Genomic DNA, 19,657 nt, shown 5'->3' on the forward strand with positions numbered 1-19,657 from the left:
AGGCACATGGAGGACAGGGAGCTGATTTGAGACAGCCAGCATGGCTTCACCAAGGGCAAGTCCTGCCTGACCAACCTAGTGGCCTTCCATGATGGAGTGACTACATCAGTGGACAAGGGATGGATGTTGTCTATCTGGACTTCTGTAAGGCCTTTGACACAGCCCCCCACAACATCCTTCTCTCTAAATTGGAAAGATACGGATTTGATGGATAACTGTCTGGTGGATGAGGAATTGGTTGGATGGTCGCATCCAGAGGGTAGTGGTCAACAGCTCAATGTCCAGATGGAGATCGGTGACAAGTGGTGCCCCGCAGGGGCCTGTACTGGGACCGGTACTGTTTAATATCTTCATCAATGACATAGACAGTGGGATCGAGTGCAGCCTCAGCAAGTTTGCAGATGACACCAAGCTGAGTGGTGTGGTCGACATGCCAGAGGGATGAGATGCCATCCAGAGGGACCTGGACAAGCTGGAGAAGTGGGCCTGTGTGAACCTCATGAGGTTTAACAAGGCCAAGTGCAGGGTCCTCCACCTGGGCCGCGGCAACCCCCGGTATCAATACAGGCTGGGGGGTGAAGGGATTGAGAGCAGCCCTGCCGAGAAGGACTTGGGGGTACTGGTGGATGAAAAGCTGGACATGAGCCAGCAATGTGTGCTCGCAGCCCAGAAGGCCAACTGTATCCTGGGCTGCATCCAAAGAAGCGTGGCCAGCAGGTTGAGGGAGGTGATTTTGCCCCCCTACTCTGCTCTGCTGAGATCCCACCTGGAGTACTGCGTCCAGCTCTGGAGCCCTCAGCACAAGAAAAACATGGACCTGTTGAAGCAGGTCCAGAAGAGGGCCACGAAAATGATCAGGGGGATGGAACACCTCTCCTATGAAGAAAGGCTGAGAGAGTTGGGTTTATTCAGCCTGGAGAGGAGAAGGCTTCGGGGAGACCTTATTGCAGCCTGTCAGTACTTAAAGGGGGCTTATAAAAAAGACGGCGGCAAACTTTTTAGCAGGGCCTGTTGTGACAGGACAAGGGGGAATGGTTTTAAACTAAAAGAAGGTAGATTTAGACTAGATATAAGGAAGAAATTTTTTACAGTCAGGATGGTGAAGCACTGGCACAGGTTGCCCAGAGAGGTGGTGGATGCCACCATTCCAGGTCAGGTTGGACGGGGCTCTGAGCAACCTGATCTAGTTGAAGATGTCCCTGCCCATGGCAGGGGGGTTCGACTAGATGACCTTTAGATGTCCCTTCCAACCCAAACTATTCTATGATTCTATGATTTTCTTGTTCATAGGACCATAGAGGTAATTCAGGCTTGCAGGGACCTGGGGAGCTCCACTGCTCAGCTGGGGGGGACAGACCAGGCTGCTCAGGGCTCTGCCTAGTCAAGCTGTGAAACCACCAAGGACAGAGATGGCCCAACCTCCCTGGGCCCCGGCTCCACCACTGGGCTGTCCTCGTCAGGAAAAGGCTTCTCCTTATCTCCAGCCTGAGCCTCTTGTGTTTAGACCAGCCACAACGCAGCAGTCTTTTTAATCACTTGATGCTAAAACTAAAGGAAAGACATTCCTCTCCTATTTGTGTAGCCGATTTTCACATCAATCTCTAGTCTCCTTTGATGTGTATGCTGTTCACCTGTCATCTCTATTACAGAGTAGGTGTATAGGGACCTTCTCCCATGACAGAGAACCTTTTGCCTGCCACACACTTCTCGTTCCTTAGACTGCTTCTGCTAACAAAATGGAGCCCTCTCAGACTGCCACAGAAAGAAATCAAAGCAAGCAGCATTCATCCTTTTTGTGTGTATGTATTAAAATAACTTCTTAACTTTTAACATAGGTAGGCAATGTCTCCAGAATTGCACATGGATCTAACTTACACCACTGAATAAGGCAACAGAAAAAATGGCCTAAACGCTTCTTTCACATAGATGTGTGTAATGCAAACCCTGTTAAGCCTGTGGAAAGATTCCTAGAGAGCTCAGTGAAAGCTAAAGAAGTCCAAAAAACAGTACCTGGTGAAAACTGTACCTGGTGTTTGTTTGAGAGTACAAGAACACTACTCCTTCATGTAGGGTTCTTGTTTTCTTCTTTTGCAAAAAGATCATTGAGAATTCAGTCCTCTCTGCAGTGTGCAAGTTACTCTTCCCATAGATTTATAATACAGGTTTCTTGTCAGTTATTACCCTGTATTAAGATTGCTTACATAAACCTTACGACAATGCTGTAAGAAGCAGTAATTTGAATGACCACATCAGTTATTTTTTTTCTAAGCTAAAGAGTTATTGATGAAATGTCTCCATATGTTGGTATTGTTCATAACATTTTCTACTTAGTGCTAATTTTGATTGAAGAACAGGTCTTAATTATTCCACTAGTATAAACTCCTGAATTGTTCAACTACTCAGCTACCTGAACTACCAGTACCTACAGAAGCAAGCCCAACTCTTAGCTCAGGCTCCTCCATCATGACTGTATCACCTGACACCAATGCATCGGAAACAAATCCCTATTTAGCTCTTGACACATTGACAGGCTACAGCTACTTTGACAGTTATGTGTTGATGTCAACAGAAGACAATATTTTATTAACCCCTACACTTTGTGAAACTTCAAAGTTGCATGATTGTAAGATGACAGTAAAGTGAACAGGTCATAACAGGTATAATCATTAAAAGATTTTAAAAACGAACATAGGCACAATTTGTCACAGTCCACACAGTACTTAAGAGGCTCCAGAGCCGCTTAAGAGGCTAGCTTTGCCTTTAGCTTTCAGCTCTTTACCGAAGTGGGCAGATGATCTGTACTTCATTGCTGCAATCTATTGAAGACTGACTTTTGTGGGACTGGGCTGGTGTAGGAGTTTGTGGGGCTACTTCCTACAAACCAAATCCATTTCTTTTCCATTCTGGTAGATGTTGTTGGGGTGGGAAAATCAATCTGAGATGGATGCTCAGCTTTGAAATATAATGATTGAGGTAAAATTTGAGCACAAAAGGACCAATTGAAGGGTTGCCTAGGTAACTCTTCCTGAGTGGCCTGTGTATAATTCAAGCAGAGGACTCAGCTGGAATAAAGCTCCATAAATGACTGCTTCATGAACTGCACTGAGTGACAAAGTACTTCCTGAAATGCCATCTTTAGAGATTAACCACGATTAACAACTGTACTTAATCACAACAAAAGCTTTACATTAGTCTGAGTTTGCACATGAGTCTGCAAAATGTATGGGAATTGATACCTAAGTTGGTTCATGCAGTACTGTACCAGTACACACCGTACTTCAACATTGGGCCTCATTCTGGTCTCATGTCTGTGTCAAACAGCATTGGGCTAGCACGAGCACACAGGCAACATGAGTGGCTGTAGCAAAGGTCCACAAAGAATTACATATGGAGATTGCCAGATGTCTCCTGAGAAGCCTTGATCCATCTGTTTGAGATCTTTTCACCTTCAGATTGTACTGCCTCATCCCTTTCCCCAAGACAACTATCCCCAAAATATAAGGCCAAACTCAGGCTCACAGTGCAGTAGGGCAAAACACTTTTTCTCGCTAGTTTAACTCCAGGATGCATTATAGACACTACAGACTGGATCTCCATTTCCCGTTTCGTAAATTGGAATCAGCATCTGATTTTCAAATGTTGATCTTCCAAAAATCAATGGAAGTAAGGAAGTTCAACGTATTTGTAAGTATCTTCCATGAATTTCAAAGCAATGCTGAACTATCCACTGAGGTTGAAGACATGAAAGAGAAATAATTTTGGCAGCTAAAAACCACACAAATGTGAGTGTCATGCTCTGGACTAAGCAGCAGCAATATAAAATGACTCAGCACAAATTTATGGCAGAGATTGCGTGCACTGTCTGTGGCTCCAGCCTATTTGCAATGTACGTACTGAATATGCATTCTCACAGTTTGTAGAAACTAACACTGAAACTACAGTTTTGATTTATTTTAATCTGTATGATGAAAACTCAGTACTTGCAATGTTCAGTATGATTCTCTTCTGCAATGCTAAGATGAAAAACATAATGATAGCATGATATACACACTGGAATTCAGTTGCCTGAACATACATACGGTGGTGCCATTTTAGATACCTTCTGGTATCTCACTTGACCTCCACGTGCTCCATCAGAAGTGGAGAATATTCTGCTCATTTATGACATACCTGCCACCACTATGCAAAAATCTCCATTTGTCTAGGCCAGCTCAGGTGGTGCTACCTACCCATCTATATGCAAATGAGTCCTACCCCAAAGTGCATTCCCTGCTACGACTCTGTAGCTAATTAGCTTTAAAGATACGGGACTGAACATATAGGAAAGCTGCATTAGTTGACATTATGAACTCTGATGATAATCCAGTATCTACACAGAGTTTCATGTGAACCTAAATTTAACTACTGTCACAAAAACACAGGTCATATTATAGTCAAGTAAAACCTGAAGCTGTACAGACAGTCATGGTTCTCCTGCATTTCCAAGTCCATTTTGGTGACTTGTCTGAAAGGATTGTCCAAAATATGCTAATGAACATAGAACAGAACAGTTTACTTATATTAATATAAATAGCATTAATTCTAAGTGTTCTAGAAAGTTATTAAACACATCAGTAGTGTTCCTGGCAGAAGTTACTGGCACCAGCATCACTTTCTCTTAAACAGCATGATCAGCTGAAGACCTTTTCCCAGGCTGCATTTAAAGGTTGATGTCTGGTAGGTAATAAGTGATTTGGAGGAGGTGGGAGAGGATAAAGTAGTATAACATCTCTACAGTTTTTTATAATATGGTAAGATTGACTGGACTAAGAAGATAGAAACAGCCTTATTAAATCAGACCAAAGACCCATTTACACCAGTATCTTGCTTCTGGCAACAGTCAGACATGGGCACTCAGGGAGTAAGTATTGAAATGTGGCATATTTTTTCACTTTCCACAAATTCATAGAATCATAGAATCATTTAGGTTGGAAAAGACCCTTAAGATCATCAAGTCCAACCGTAAACCTAACACTGCCAAGTCCACCAATAAACCATGTCCCTAAGCACCACATCTACACGGCTTTTAAATACCTCCAGGGATGGGGACTCAACCACTTCCCTGGGCAGCCTGTTCCAAGGCTTGACAACCCTTTCAGTGAGGAAATTTTTCCTAATATCCAATCTAAACCTCCCCTGGTGCAACTTGAGGTTGTTTCCTCTTGTCCTATCGCTTGTTACTTGGGAGAAGAGACCGACACCCACCTCACCACAACCTCCTTTCAGGTAGTTGTAGAGAATGATAAGGTCTCCCCTCAGCCTCCTTTTCTCCAGGCTAAATAGTCCCAGATGCCCCTCATAGGACTTGTGCTCTAGACCCTTCACCAGCTGCACTGCTTTTCTTTGGACACGCTCCAGCACCTCAATGTGTGTCTTGTAGTGAGGGGCCCAAAACTGAACACAGTATTTGAGGTGCGGCCTCAACAGTGCCGAGTACAGGGGCACAATCACTTCCCTACTCCTGCTGGCCACACTATTTCTGATACAGGCCAGGATGCCATTGGCCTTCTTGGCCACCTGGGCACACTGCTGGCTCCTACTCAGCCGGCTGTCGACCAGCACCCCCAAGGTCCTTTTCAGCCGGGCAGCTTTCCAGCCACTCTTCCCCAAGCCTGTAGCGTTGCATGGGGTTGTTGTGACCCAAGTGCAGGACCCGGCACTTGGCCTTGTTGAACCTCATACAATTGGCCTCGGCCCATCGATCCAGCCTGTCCAGGTCGCTCTGCAGAGCCTTTCAACCCTCAAGCAGATGAACACTCCTGCCCAACTTGGTGTGATCTGCAAACTTACGGAGGGTACACTCGACCCCCTCATCCAGATCGTTAATAAAGATATTGAACAGAACTGGCCCCAGTACTGAGCCCTGGGGAACACCACTTGTGACCAGCCGCCAACTGGATTTAACTCCGTTCACCACAACTCTTTGGGCCCTGCCATCCAGCCAGACTTTACTGAGCGAAGGGTACGCCTGTCCAAGCCATGAGCAGCCAGTTTCTCCAGCAGAATGCTGTGGGAAATGGTGTCAAAGGCTTTGCTAAAGTCCTGGTAAACAACATCCACAGCCTTTCCCTCAGCCACTAAGTGGGTCATCTTGTCATACAAGGAGATCAGGTTAGTCAAGCAGGACCTGCCTTTCATACACTGATGCTGAATGGGCCTGATCACCTGTTTGTCCTGTACGTGCCGTGTGATGGCACTCAAGATGATCTGCTCCATAACCTTCCCCGGCACCAAGGTCAGGCTGACAGGCCTGTAGTTCCCCGGATCCTCCTTCCAGCCCTTATTCTAGATGGGCATCACATTTGCTAACCTGCAGTCAACTGGGACCTCCCCGGTTAGCCAGGACTGCTGATAAATGATTGAAAGTGGATTGGTGAGCACTTCTGCCAGTTCCTTCAGTACCCTTGGGTGGATCCCATCCAGCCCCATAGACTTGTGTGTGTCTAAGTGGTGTAGCAGGTCACTAACCATTTCCCCTTGGATTATGGGGGCTTCATTCTGCTCCCCGTCCCTGTCTCCCAGCTCAGGGGGCTGGGTACCCGGAGAGCAACTGGTCTTACTATTAAAGACTGAGACAAAGAAGGCATTAAATACATCAGTCTTTTCCTCATCCTTTGTCACTATGTTCCCCCCCCTGCATCCAATAAAGGATGGAGGTTCTCCTTAGCTTTCCTTTTGTTGCTAATGTATTTATAAAAACATTTTTATTTGTCTTTTACTGCAGTAGCCAGATTAAGTTCTAGTTGGGCTTTGGCCCTTCTAATTTTGTCCCTGCGTAACCTCACAATATCCTTGTAGTTCTCCTGAGTTGCCTGCCCCTTCTCCCAAAGGTCATAAACTCTCTTTTTTTTCCTGCGTTCCAGCCAAAGTTCTCTGTTCAGCCAGGCCGGTCTTCTTCCCCACCAGCTCATCTTTTGGCACGTGAGGGCAGCCTGCTCCTGCGCCTTAAAGATTTCATTCTTGAAGAATGTCCAGCCTTCCTGGATTCCTTTGTCCTTCAGGAATGCCTCCCAAGGGACTCTGTCAACCAGGCCCCTAAACAGGCCAAAGTCTACCCTCTGCAAGTCCAAGGTAGCAGTTCTGCTGACACCCCTCCTTACTTCTCTGAGAATCAAAAACACTGTCATTTCTTGATCGCTGTGCCCAAGATGGCCTCCAACCATCACATCACCCACAAGTCCTTCGCTGTTCACAGACAGCAGGTCCAGCAGGGCACCTTCCCTAGTTGGCTCACTCACCAGCCATGTCAGGAAGTTATCTATCTTTCACACACTCCAGGAACCTCCTAGGCTGTTGCCTCTTTGCTGCATTGTATTTCCAGCAGACATCTGGTAAGTTGAAGCCCCCCACAAGAACAAGGGCTAGCGATTGTGAGACTTCTCCCAGCTGCTTATAGAGTATTTCATCTGCCTCGTCATCCTGGTTGGGTTGTCTGTAACAGACTCCCACCATGCTATCTGCCTTGTTGGCCTTTCCCCTGATTCTTACTCATAAACACTCAACCCTTTCATCACCATCATCAAGCTCTAGACAGTCAAAACACTCTCTAACATTCAGGGCTACCCCACCGCCTCTCCTTCCTTGCCTATCCCTTCTAAAGAGTTTATAGCCATCCATTGCAGCACTCCAGTTGCTGCAATGAGTGCAATAACTATTGCAGTAATGCAATAACTTGGAGCCAGTTATTGATCTGCTGGGTCTTCCTGTTTCTTCCCTCATCATTCCCTGCAACTGGAAGGACAGAGGAGAACACTACTTGTGCTCCTGATCCCTTAATCAGTCATTAAAGGTTTAAACATAAGCTGCATTAGATCTTCATATATAATAGTCACTACTGTGTTTCTGTGAAATTCTCATTAGCTGTCATAATTCTTTCCACTCTTTATTTATTGTATCCTCATTTTTTCTTGCTTGTGCTTGGGACTGTCTTTTTGTTACATATACATTTGCAGTGCTGAATATCGTATGTTTACTCATACCTACATGGGATGGACATGGTGCCCTAGCGCATATTAATCAATAATGATAATCAAATTAATTCTTTAACAGGAAAGCACTCCCTTTGCATATTCTACCAGGGTTAGTGAGGTACATCTTTAAACTACAAAAAATATAGTTATGATTCCCTACTTTCAAGAAATGAGATTAGAAGTGTTGTTTTGCTCTGTGTTCTCTTTTATACATCTGTAACACATATTCTTTTTTTTAAACCAATCTAGGTATATTCATAACTCTATTTTTTGCTACTTCAATTCTTCTTCTGTGTAACTCATTACAAACAATGAAAAAAGTACCAAATCTCTGGATGCTCCATCTTTCACAAGTTCTTAATCCAAGAACATCTATCTAATACTTGTCTGTAATCCCACAGAAGAAATCTCTTACTGGTTTGCTCAGGACTGGTCTGACAACTTTTCCCAATCTCCCAAGAAAATTCTTCCAAGCAGAGGAAATGATGGTGTGTTTCACATTATATAAACAACACAAACATATGGTGACATTTCATCAATAACTATTTTGTTTATAAACAACAGCTTAAAGCAAACTCCATCTGCCAAAGTCACAATGTAGTCACTGCTTCTAGCAAACATCAGACAATCATTGTCTCCATGGATGCTTATGCTCATATCATCCTAGGAAAAACAGTTGCTTTTCTGGCACAACATCAAACTGCATTTTTATACTTTTTTCCTGACAGTAGGACAAAATGGAAAACAAGTACAATGAACCACCTCAAACGTATCTGAAATACTGAATCTGCCACTATTTATCAACTAGTCTGTATTGTATAACAGCTATAGCATATGAATTATAAATATTACATTCTGAGGATTATTCTGTTAGCCCAACTAAGCTGAAGAGCTGAGCTCTAAATTCTCATGCTTGTACATTTCTTGTGCATTTTGATTTCTGATATCATTAATCAATACAGAATTAGCATTAGGACTCCAGAAGAAAGGAAACTGCAGAAATGAACTATTTGCAGTTCAATTTGCTTATGCTAAAGTACAGATATTGTACCACCTATAAAAAGGCAATTTTTTTCTTTGCCTGATAGTGCTACAAAAGACTGCTTTTTTTTTTCTTGGAAGTGAAGAGCTCTGTACAACCCAACTTCTCACAATGAGTGAATCAAGAAAAAATTATGATATCTCAAAATGTTACCTGTCTCAGAGGTAAGTACTAATTTTCAGAATTGAGATTGATTTTTTTCTTTAGAATAGCAAATCTCACATTAATTTATTTCACTAGAAAGGCAGAGGACAAAGGGAATTGGAGCCCTACTGTGAACACCTCAAGCCTTTGCTTTCTGTATCTTGTCTGTAACTTGAATCACTCATTTATCTTCTCCTACCTCTCATTTGGAAAAAAAATATGTGAAAGAAGGTGAGATAGTAAGCTAGTACAGTACTATGCAATTTCTATGAGGTAGCTGACAGAAAACAATGTCTTTCCTCATGAATTCTTGAGTAAAATTCAAGCAGGGAGTAAAATTAAATCCCTGAGCTTTCAGAATGCATTCTGTATATATGGATACTCTTCTTAGGGCAGCTAATTTGTATTAATCCTCTCTGCACTATGAACTCACTGAAAAGAACTACCTTTTGAGTGGAGCCTATGGGAAGGAGCAAGGCTTAGGTAGGTATTTGCTCCAGATCCTGCTATTGCTGCTTGTGTCCCCTTGGGCTTTTGCACAAATACCTGAAAGCGCAGCTCCCCGAACTTATATGCAGGTTTTTTTGCCCATGTTACTGCCAGCACTCTTTGGTGAATTTGAAAAGAAATACTCAGAATGTAATAGTCAAAACTGCAGTCAGCCCACCAGTAGAAATAACAGCTATGGTGTGATGGAGATACATTTGAAGAATAAGCCTTTGTCTTCACGCCATTTTTCACTGTCCTAGTTTTCAAGTCAGCCAAACTGGTATACAGCAGAAAAAAATGCGGAATAGGCAACTGACTAGCCTTCGGAAAAATAAAGATCAATCCCTTTTGATGGCAGTGCCATTCTCATTAAGTTACAAAGAGCTATACCAGCAAACAAGATGCAGGCATTTACTTTAGACTGAGTGTGGCAACTGAAAAAATGTTAGGGCTTTTGAAAATGTATTTTTAATGATCAGTCAAACAAATACCAGGGATGCTGGAATATGTCATGGCCTTACAACAAAGGCTGCTCTAATCTCCTCTACTCTCTTTCTACGAAATAGAAATGTTTAATATAGTCCAGAATCATAGGCTGAGACAGAGAACGCAACACCACTCAGATTCACATCATGCTCATTTGATGCAAACAGAGTGAGTACTCCAGGGCAGGGGAGATTTGTCCCTACCAGGGGCTCTGTCCTCAAATGCAGCGCACCATGCTGCTGCTCTTTGGTGGGGAAGGCAAAACATGCTTTACCACACTGTTGCTCAGGTAAGCGGATTAGATCCAATGAAAACAACACAGCATTTGTGGCATTTTCCTACGACATACAAGTTGCCTTATATCTTCATGGAAAAGTTATCTCTGACATGGTTGGCATGTAAACATTTTCCAGTGGGGTTTCCATGGAAACAGGTAAAACTGTGTGCATGTGTGTATGTGCGTGTGTGCGTGTGTGTAGCTGGGAGGAAAAGGTGTGGCAGCGTGCTCCCCACCCAAGCAACGACCACCAGTGGGGGTTGTGATGGCTTCACCCAGCTTATGCTGGACTTTGGGGAAGGATGGCAACACAGTAGCCAAGGGCTATCTGGTGTAGCAACCCAGACATCTTGCTGGTACGCAAATATTGACTATAAGTCAATCACCTTACTCTATAAATAGTGGACAGCCCAGGGCCTGTTGAGCTCTCCTGCACGGCAGCGGGCTGCACGGTGGGATCTCCCCTTGAGCAGGGATAACTCTCAAGGTTACTCCTCGAGGTTGAGAGATTCCTTGCCGCTACAGATACTCGGTAAGTGACTAACAGTATGGTAAACTTTGAAAACTTAGCTAAGTGATACAAAGGATTAATTGCGCAAATATAATCCTTTAGACATAAACCGTTGACCAAGTCTGGGACTAGGATTGGATCCAGCTGCGCCTAGACTCCTCTCTGAGAAAGAGTTTAGAAAGCAAGGGGGTCCTTTCTGAACCTCATGACTCAACGGGAGGGTCTCCCTGACAGTTTTGTCTGACCCTGTCCTCTATGCAGTAAATAATCAAGTTGTAGTCGTTTAACCTCAGCTGGCAACTAAGCACCGCACAGCCGCTCACTCACTCCCCCCCAGTGGGATGGGGGAGAGGATCGGAAGGGTAAAAGTGAGAAAACTCGTGGGTTGAGATAAAGGCAGTTTAACAGGGAAAGCAAAAGCCGTGCACGCAAGCAAAGCAAAACAAGGAATTCATTCACTGCTTCCCATGGGCAGGCAGGTGTTCAGCCATCTCCAGGAAAGCAGGGCTCCGTCACGCGTAACGGTTACTTGGGAAGATAAACGCCATCACTCCAAAAGTCCCCCCCTTCCTTCTTCTTCCCCCAGCTTTATATGCTGAGCATGACGTCACATGGTGTGGACTATCCCCCTGGCCAGTTTGGGTCAGCTGTCCTGGCTGTGCCCCCTCCCAGCTTCTTATGCACCCCCAGCCTTCTCAGTCGGTAGAGCATGGGAAACCGAAAAGTCCTTGGCTAGTGTAAGCACGACTTGGCAACAACTAAAACATCGGTGTGTTATCAACTTTGTTCTCATCCTAAATCCAAAACACAGCACTGTACCAGCTACTAGGAAGAAAATTAACTCTATCCCAGCCGAAACCAGGACACAAGTGTACCTTGCCATCAAATGTTGTTAAACCACTGTCGCATTTACCATTGAACTCTAACTCACTGTTTTCTACCAATAAAGTGTATTGTTGATTCTCTCTTATGAGTGAAGTGCAGTCTCACTCCATCCGCAACAAAAGGTGTTATCTTCAGATTGGAAGCTATTTTTAGGAAAGCCACAGGTTAAAATGACTATGACTGAACACACTTAATCAAATGCTTGTTAAGAAGGTGGTGGTGGGGAGGGGAAACAATTGGACTTCTCAGAGGGATCATTTCTCTGAAGGGCACCCTATAAAACATTTAATGAGATAGTCAGTGTCCTTTTAGTCTTCTTTCATTTTCTCATACACGCTCCGTACCACTCTATGAAGTTTTATGTAACAGAGTCTTCTCCTTTGTGGCAACCTGCTAAAGGTTAAGAGACAGAATGCTGTTAAGTAGAACAAAATCCCTGAGGAAGATGCAATATCCAGCAGGAGGGAAGGCAATTTCTGGCTGCACGTGAAGCAGGAACATCTTACAGACCGTATGGTGGGAGGAGGTATTGTTCCCTGCTGTGCTGGTTAGGGGCTGGGAAGGAGACCACAGCCGTCTGTCCTTCTTAGCTGAGGATCCCGGTTTTATCAAAGTGTAGGAGATCTGCTACTGCTTACAGAGGGAGTGGGATTATGAGAGTCTTAATGTTTGGGACAAATGACTGTGTTGCTGGGGACATTTTCTGGGAAGCCTTTTTGAGTTTCTGCAAGCAGCATCAGGACAGAATTTATCTTGTTACTCAAGGGCTTGGGCTAGCAAGAGGACAGCTGAGGTTCCTGGCGGGGAGTGGAGTAAGAAGAATGGAGTTAAGGGCCTGGGAAAAAGGGAAAAGCAAGAGAGTCTAGTTTGGAAGAGACAAATGAAGAAATTAAATGAAAAAAAAAAAAAAAGAAAAGGAAATAAAGTGAAATTCACCAAGTTCATGAAACCTTGTGAACGTCATTAACTGACAGTGTCCTGGACTCTGTGTTGTGTAATGTTTCAGCCTTGTTCAATTGAAAAAGAAGGAAAGGAGGAAAGAATAAGAGTCTGAAAAAAACATAAAGATGACCAAAAACTCCCTAAAGAAACCAGGAGACGTATAAGGAAAACTAAATCATGGCATTTGGAGTTTTATGCTTTTTTAAAAAAGAAGTTTAATTTACAAATATATGAAAATTAAAATACAATATAAAAGCTATTTTTTTCCCCTTTTCTTGCAGTCTTAGCCTGAGACCTTCTTTTCACAAGGGTCCTTTGCTCAACATCATACTTGTAAAAGAATAGGGGTTTTATAATTAAGATGGATTTATTTGCATATTCCACTCTGTACTAGTGGAACATACAATTTTTAATGTACTTATTTTCAGACAATTCTAACTCCAATACAGAACTTCGTATTACTAAAATGCTTGTGTCTAGGGATTTAGACCCAGGCACCATAATCTGCACCAGCGAAAAGTAAGAAAAAACACAAATATGACTATGCTTGTTTTGCAAGAGGGAAAAGCATGAAGACCATAGTGGAACTTGACAATGGAGGAGAGATAATTAGATCCCTATGCACGTCTTCTGTATCCTCACTGCAAACATGTTTTAGGAATACCTGATGGCCTGCTATGTGAGTACACCCATTTCCCAGCCCACAGTTTTCAGGACATTTTTTCCCCCAAAGGCATATTTGCAGCTTGGTTCCTCAAGATGGACAGCGTCTCTAATTTTCTCAGTTCTAAACGATCATCACTGGGACATGGAGGCACTGATGGTGAGTTTTCTTAAGAGATTTTCTAAACAGTGCTTATGGATCACAAAACCTTATCTTTGGACATACACAAGTGGAAAATTGGAGAGAAGCAATTTTATACTGTATTTCCAAATTCTGACACTACAGCACTTTCTTTTGCATCAGAGTAAGGAAAAATCATCAAAAATTCAAGCCACCAGATTGAATTCTACTCATGGAACAGAAGCAAATGATGTTCTCAGTGTAAAATGGAGAATACTTATTCACAAAAAGATCAAAATTCAAGAGCATTTGTAGGTCAAGACTGAGCTGTAATGAGTTTGTTCTTGTCACTCAGCTTTAATGAGCGAGTTTTTGAAAGAGAAGGAGAAACTATTGATGAAGACTGGCTGGCATGCTATCCTGTGCCTTCGGTATTACTTCCCTGAACAGAGCTGCTCTTAGAACTGATACCATTGTCTCTTAAGATATACTATTTCCTAGGGGTACGTAGTGTCTGCATAAAGTTCGGAAAAGCTAGAAAGAAGGCTTGGGAGGGCAATGACCAATTTACCTTCCTCAAATTCTGATCTTCATAAAAGAAAAAGGTCACATGAATGCTGTGTTTGTGATTCTGTCATTGTCTACACTTCTATAAATCAGGAGTAATCCTATTAGTGTCCATGAAGTCAATATACAAAGCAGAAGGAAACCGAATAGCCCCGTGTTAGCTTCAGGGTGATGCCACAGCTTGGGAAGGTGTATCAGGAACCTGTGCACAAAAAGCTAGGCAATATGTTGAGGAAGGGTCCCTGTACAGCACAGAGTAGGCAGAGAACTTCACAGTGAAGTAGGGTCCTAAGTATCATAGAGACCTATTTATTTGTTACATGGATGAGTAGACTATTTTTATTATAACTTTTCAAAAATTCCAATACATACTTTTAAACTACAAAATAGGTTCCAGCATATCAATAACTGAAGCAGCCTGAAATAGCAGCTGTCAGGTTATCACTGGAAGAAGACAAAATTAGAAAGGCCACTGGGTAGGAACCCAGCATGGGCCATCTCAAAATGTTTTTAGGGGATTGCTACTTTTTATTGTGACAGCAGATACCTAAAATCCTTTCTTTCAGATTGATGGAACTAAATCTGCAGAATCACTCCTCCATCAGTTACAAACCTCCCTGCTTGCTCCATTTTGTCGTTTGGATAAGGATAAATAATGTATCCCACCTCTGATACAGCACAGTAGTTTTTCAGAATGTCCTAATACTTGCTGAAATTAACATAAAAGTTCCAAATCCTGCCTCACTGAAAGTTTAAAATGTCTAAAGGAAGATGAGTGGAAGACATTGCTGAGTAATGTAGTCTTGCAATAATTCCCTCCTTACCCTGCAGTGGCTTGAAATTGAAACTATTGTCTTGAATGATGAGGCTGCTTGACCTTGCAGATCTCTGAACAAGCTTAGAAACTGCTTCATTACAATGCAAAATGATAGCATATGGACATTGCTGTGAGATGTGATTGCTTAAGATTCCTTTTTCTTCATTGTTTTCACTGAACAATCTCTGTGGAAAAAATCTTACAAAGCAAGACCAGTTTCCTTCTTAAGCTACTGAACTCTATTAGAATCTATTAGAGTTTTCATACATTCCACAGACTGATTTACGTACACCCTAACAGGTTACACCAGGCTATGTCATCCCTTATTGACCTTTGAGAACAGAAATCTAAAAGCCACTCTGCTTTGGATTTTGTAATTTTTTTGCGCTGAAGTTAAAAAATAGTCTTAATACATATTTCACTGCAGTGGTGAGGTTGGACTCTCAGAACAGGATCCAAATGGATCTGAAAATTGATCTTTCCTTACCTTAAAATGTTGAGTGTTGAAGTGCGGTGCTGAGATTTTTTTATTACATACATTTTACTCATCTCATTTACGTAGGAGTAATGCTTTGTTGGGCTGACAAGGATCTTTAAGTGGCATGTCAGTCTGAACAACTTAGATTAACAGAAAAGGTAATTTAATGTTCTACTATGCTCTCCTTCCCATAAGAAACTCATTATCATTACTGATCATTCAGGATATCAAAAACTACCCATCTCTTTTAGATCCTTGATTCTGATTCTCAATTTCTATTCCCAGAGACCAAAATTTCCTGCAAACAGTGAAGAATTAAAGCTATCTGCCAATATTTGGTGCACTAACACACAGTTGGCCAGAATCATCTTGTAATTTCTCCACCTCCGGCTGTGTAAAGCAAACAGAATCTTTTCCCAGAGACTCACCCTACTACACATCACAGTGTTTTTTCCCAGTCTTGCAGAAAAAATCGGATAACCTCTCCCTGTTGTAAGTATGTTTCAGTATAAATTATGTTCCTTGTGAGGGATAATTGTGTTCAGGAAGCAGCCAACAGACACAAACACACTCTGTTACTTGTATACCACTTCTAATTTTTCCTGTGGCTTGCAGAACCTTTCAAGGAAAGAATTTCACCTACAGTGATAATGCTCAGGTCATAAAGAAAGCAAGATGATCTCTGACTTGGACTAACAATTTTGTTAAACAATAAATAAGCGAAAACAACTAAAATATCAAAACCTAAACCTGGGACAATTCAAAACAAAACACGGCCATTGTATTTTTTGCATGATTTTGCTGTATGTAAATGCAACACAGCTCATCCCACTTTTAATAAGGCGAAGCTCATGTTATGGTATAGACCACTGCTCAGCCATCGCTTGCAGTACCTTTCTTGTGTCACTATAGCCTAAGGAGAAGGCTAAGAAGTAAACTGTACAAAAAAAAACACTATAAAAGCTTCTGTGTCAAGGATTATTTTTAACAAGACTTTCTCTCTCTATGCAGGTTTTGCTGTTTCAGTCTAAAAGAGCAGTGCCCAAGTTCAGCAAAATCAATTCACCAGCATTTTTCCACTTGTTTGCCTACTTGGGATGCAGGTGGTATTAATAAAATTTTAAAAAAACTAAAAGACATTAAAAAAGGGCCTGGCAGGGCGAAATTTTGCAGTCAGCTACTCTTGAGAATTACAATTTATTTAATAAAGAAGCTAGCTCAAATGTATAGCTATTTCAGTGGCCATTGTGCAAGTTAGACACAGTTATGCAGTTACTTATTATCTACAAAAGGAATATGTTAAAATAAATACATTTAAGTGTTTAACTACTTCTTTTGCAGATTTTAACCATATGCAGTAAGAGTCACAGGAGCACTAGTATACTATATCTCATTCAGGTTAATTTGTTATTTGTCTCAAGATAACAGAAGGCAAGATGGAGAAGAAGTTTGTGTACAGCTCCTCTTTTCTAACTACTTTTAACTATCCCATGAATGAAGCACAACATGACAGGCTACCCTCTTAAGAGAACAGGTTTTGTGTAATGCAATGATAATCAGACAAGCAATTTCCTTTAGCTATATTTAGGGCTGTGAACATCTTATCTGATAAGTAAAAATACATTTCCTAAAAGAATACGTTCCAGGCGACAATCTTATGTTACACTGAAGGGCAGTGACACAAGAGAAGAGCTTTTATACATGGCAAGCCATACATTGGGCTCAGTTGTAAATGAAGATTAAATATATTGTAGACAGTTCACATTAACAGCTTCTTGCTCTTAAGATGTATACTTTCAGTGAAAAGCACAATCAAGCATGCAATATATTTACCAATACAAAAGTAAAAAGAAGAATAAAAAGACATTAACCTCTTCTTCAACGTTATGGGCAATTCCATTCTGCACTGGTCCTGAATCACTTGGTGGTGTTACTGCAACTTCCACTTTTGCACTTTTTTCTGTGGCATCATCCATAAATAAGAGTGGGAAAACAACAGAACAGAATATTAAGTAACAAATCTACTAGTGAAACTGCTGTCATATATTCAGTCTGTGTAAATCATCAAATAGTGAAGATGGACCAATATTTGCCTTTAAAAGAGAGAGACAAAAATTCTGTCTTCCATTTGACCAGTACACATCTTGAATAAAATTCTTACGAGTGGTGAGCTTGCATTTGAAGAAACTATTCTAGTTTCTAGGACACAGTACTCATGTCCTAGAAAAATTTACATTCATTGCAATATTCAGTGCTCTTCGTTTACGCTAAGCTCACTGAGCCTAATACTTCAGGTAAAAAGTGACATATAGCATTCTCCCCAGACATTAAAGAATGCAACATGTTGCATTTACAGGTGAGGGGATACATTCAGCAAGATATAACTTTTATAACACACTAACCCCTGCAATTAGTAAAGTTACTTCCAAGCTGTAATCATGCTCTTTCTCATGCAAAAATGTGGGAAAAAAGTAAACCGATGGTCTAATGACATCCAATAAAAGAGAATGATCTTTAAAACAGAATCCTGTAGTTCTTGTGATAAACTTTTACAGGTTATTAAAGGGATAAAATTGGGTCTTTGGTTTCTGATGCCAAATTTATTCAGATTTATTCTTACTTTGACTATCTTGGAATTCTCTAAACAGTAATTATCTCTTTAAGTATGTACTAGATGAAAATGTCAATGGCCAAAAATCCCTTGGACAGTTACGGGGAATAGCAATATGAAATGTCTAACTCAAGTTCAATAAAATTGAACTCAATTTCAGAAGTAAATACAGCTGCCTAGTTAACATTACTGCTATCCTGAGATTCTTCTAAATTAAAAATCTGAGATCACAGCCACAGTGGAGTGCCAGACTATCTGTAATTATTTCAGTGCATGTGTGTTGTCTCTTAACCTCACAGGCAGCATTATGGTTTATTAACAGAGTGTCCCATCCAACTGCTTGATTCTGGAAGCAAATAGTATCTAAACATAGCACAAGGTCAGAAAAAGTGTCAGCTAATAAAATGATTCAGCTTTTATCAGACATATTTGCATCTGGTTTTCTAATGCAGAGAACATGCTGAGGTAAAGTAGAGAAAACAGGACATAGTACAGATTTTCTTTTAGTATAGGAAGTTTTGAACTAAAATATAATTCTTACCCTTAATGAAAACCATACTAAGCTAATTTTGCACAATTAGCATAGATGGGTGTAAGTGACTCTCAGCAAGTAGTAGATAGACAAATCACATCTTAAATATGAAGTCTGTTTCCTTTTGTGACAAGGGTGATACCACATAAAATACATATTCTGCTAGAGCAGCTCAATAAATTAATTAAATTGCGAGTAAGGTTTGTCTCTCTATTTCTGTCACTTCAACATATATCCAAAATTAGCATTGCTTTTTTCTTTTCAACACTGCTGGGAGGCTTTCTAGATGCCTTGACTGACTTTCTCTTCTTGCACTTAACTCCTGTCCCGTCCATAAGTTTCATACTCTTTTGTATAGAGAATCAGAATATTTTTACTAAGATAGCATAAATGAAGTAGAAGGAGAAATTAATCCCTAAGGATTTTCAAGCAAAATGAAACAGTGAAAAAGGCCCTCAGGAACAGGTGATAAATCTGTACTGCTGCACTCACCATGATTATTAGCTCCATTCTGCCTTTCACTGTCTTCCACCTGGCACTTCTTTTTGGCAATCTTATGCAGAATTGAGGCCCTTTCCTTGAACTTTCCTAAAAAAAAGCATTGTCATTATTAAAATGCAGCCATTTTGAGAAGCAAAGTTTCTTTGCCACAGCTTAGGCTCCATAAATCAGTGCCAATAATCCATTTCCATCCCTCCTCAAACGGCAAACATGTTATTAAACACTATCTGATGTTCTCATACATACTTTTTTTTCTTTTTAGTGGAAATAAAAATGTATTTTTTTTTCTATTCTGAGAACTCAGCAACAAATTGAACACAAAATCGAAAACAAAAGCTGTTATTTTTCTTCAGAAGCAGTCAGTGAAGTTCCACCTATAAAAGTGCTGGTGTAGGACTTCAGCCTAAACAGAAGATGAATACAGATGAATAAAGATATTATAAACAAACACAAACAGTTTCAGGTCTCAATTAGTAGTACAGTAACACAGAATTTCAGATGAACCCATATATTGCATCATGGTGACTGTGGTCAACTTTGTCAGTTTGCACTCAGCTATGTGCCTGTGACTTCTACAGATAC

General features: G+C 41.3%; 1 protein-coding gene across 3 annotated transcripts in view; it reads right to left on the reverse strand.

Annotated features, from left to right (window-relative positions):
• The window catches only part of SLC24A2 (solute carrier family 24 member 2), a 127,203-nt gene that overhangs the window by 21,767 nt on the left and 85,779 nt on the right, over positions 1-19,657 (reverse strand). For all 3 annotated transcript variants that reach the window (XM_076362351.1, XM_076362352.1, XM_076362350.1), the window contains 2 exons: positions 19,067-19,162; positions 17,303-17,391 (listed from right to left, as the gene is read on the reverse strand). In XM_076362351.1, coding sequence (XP_076218466.1) covers positions 17,303-17,391; positions 19,067-19,162 — 185 coding nt within the window. The remainder of the gene's footprint in view (positions 1-17,302; positions 17,392-19,066; positions 19,163-19,657) is intronic.

Source organism: Aptenodytes patagonicus, chromosome Z, assembly GCF_965638725.1.
Source record: "Aptenodytes patagonicus chromosome Z, bAptPat1.pri.cur, whole genome shotgun sequence".
NCBI classification, from domain to species: domain Eukaryota; kingdom Metazoa; phylum Chordata; class Aves; order Sphenisciformes; family Spheniscidae; genus Aptenodytes; species Aptenodytes patagonicus.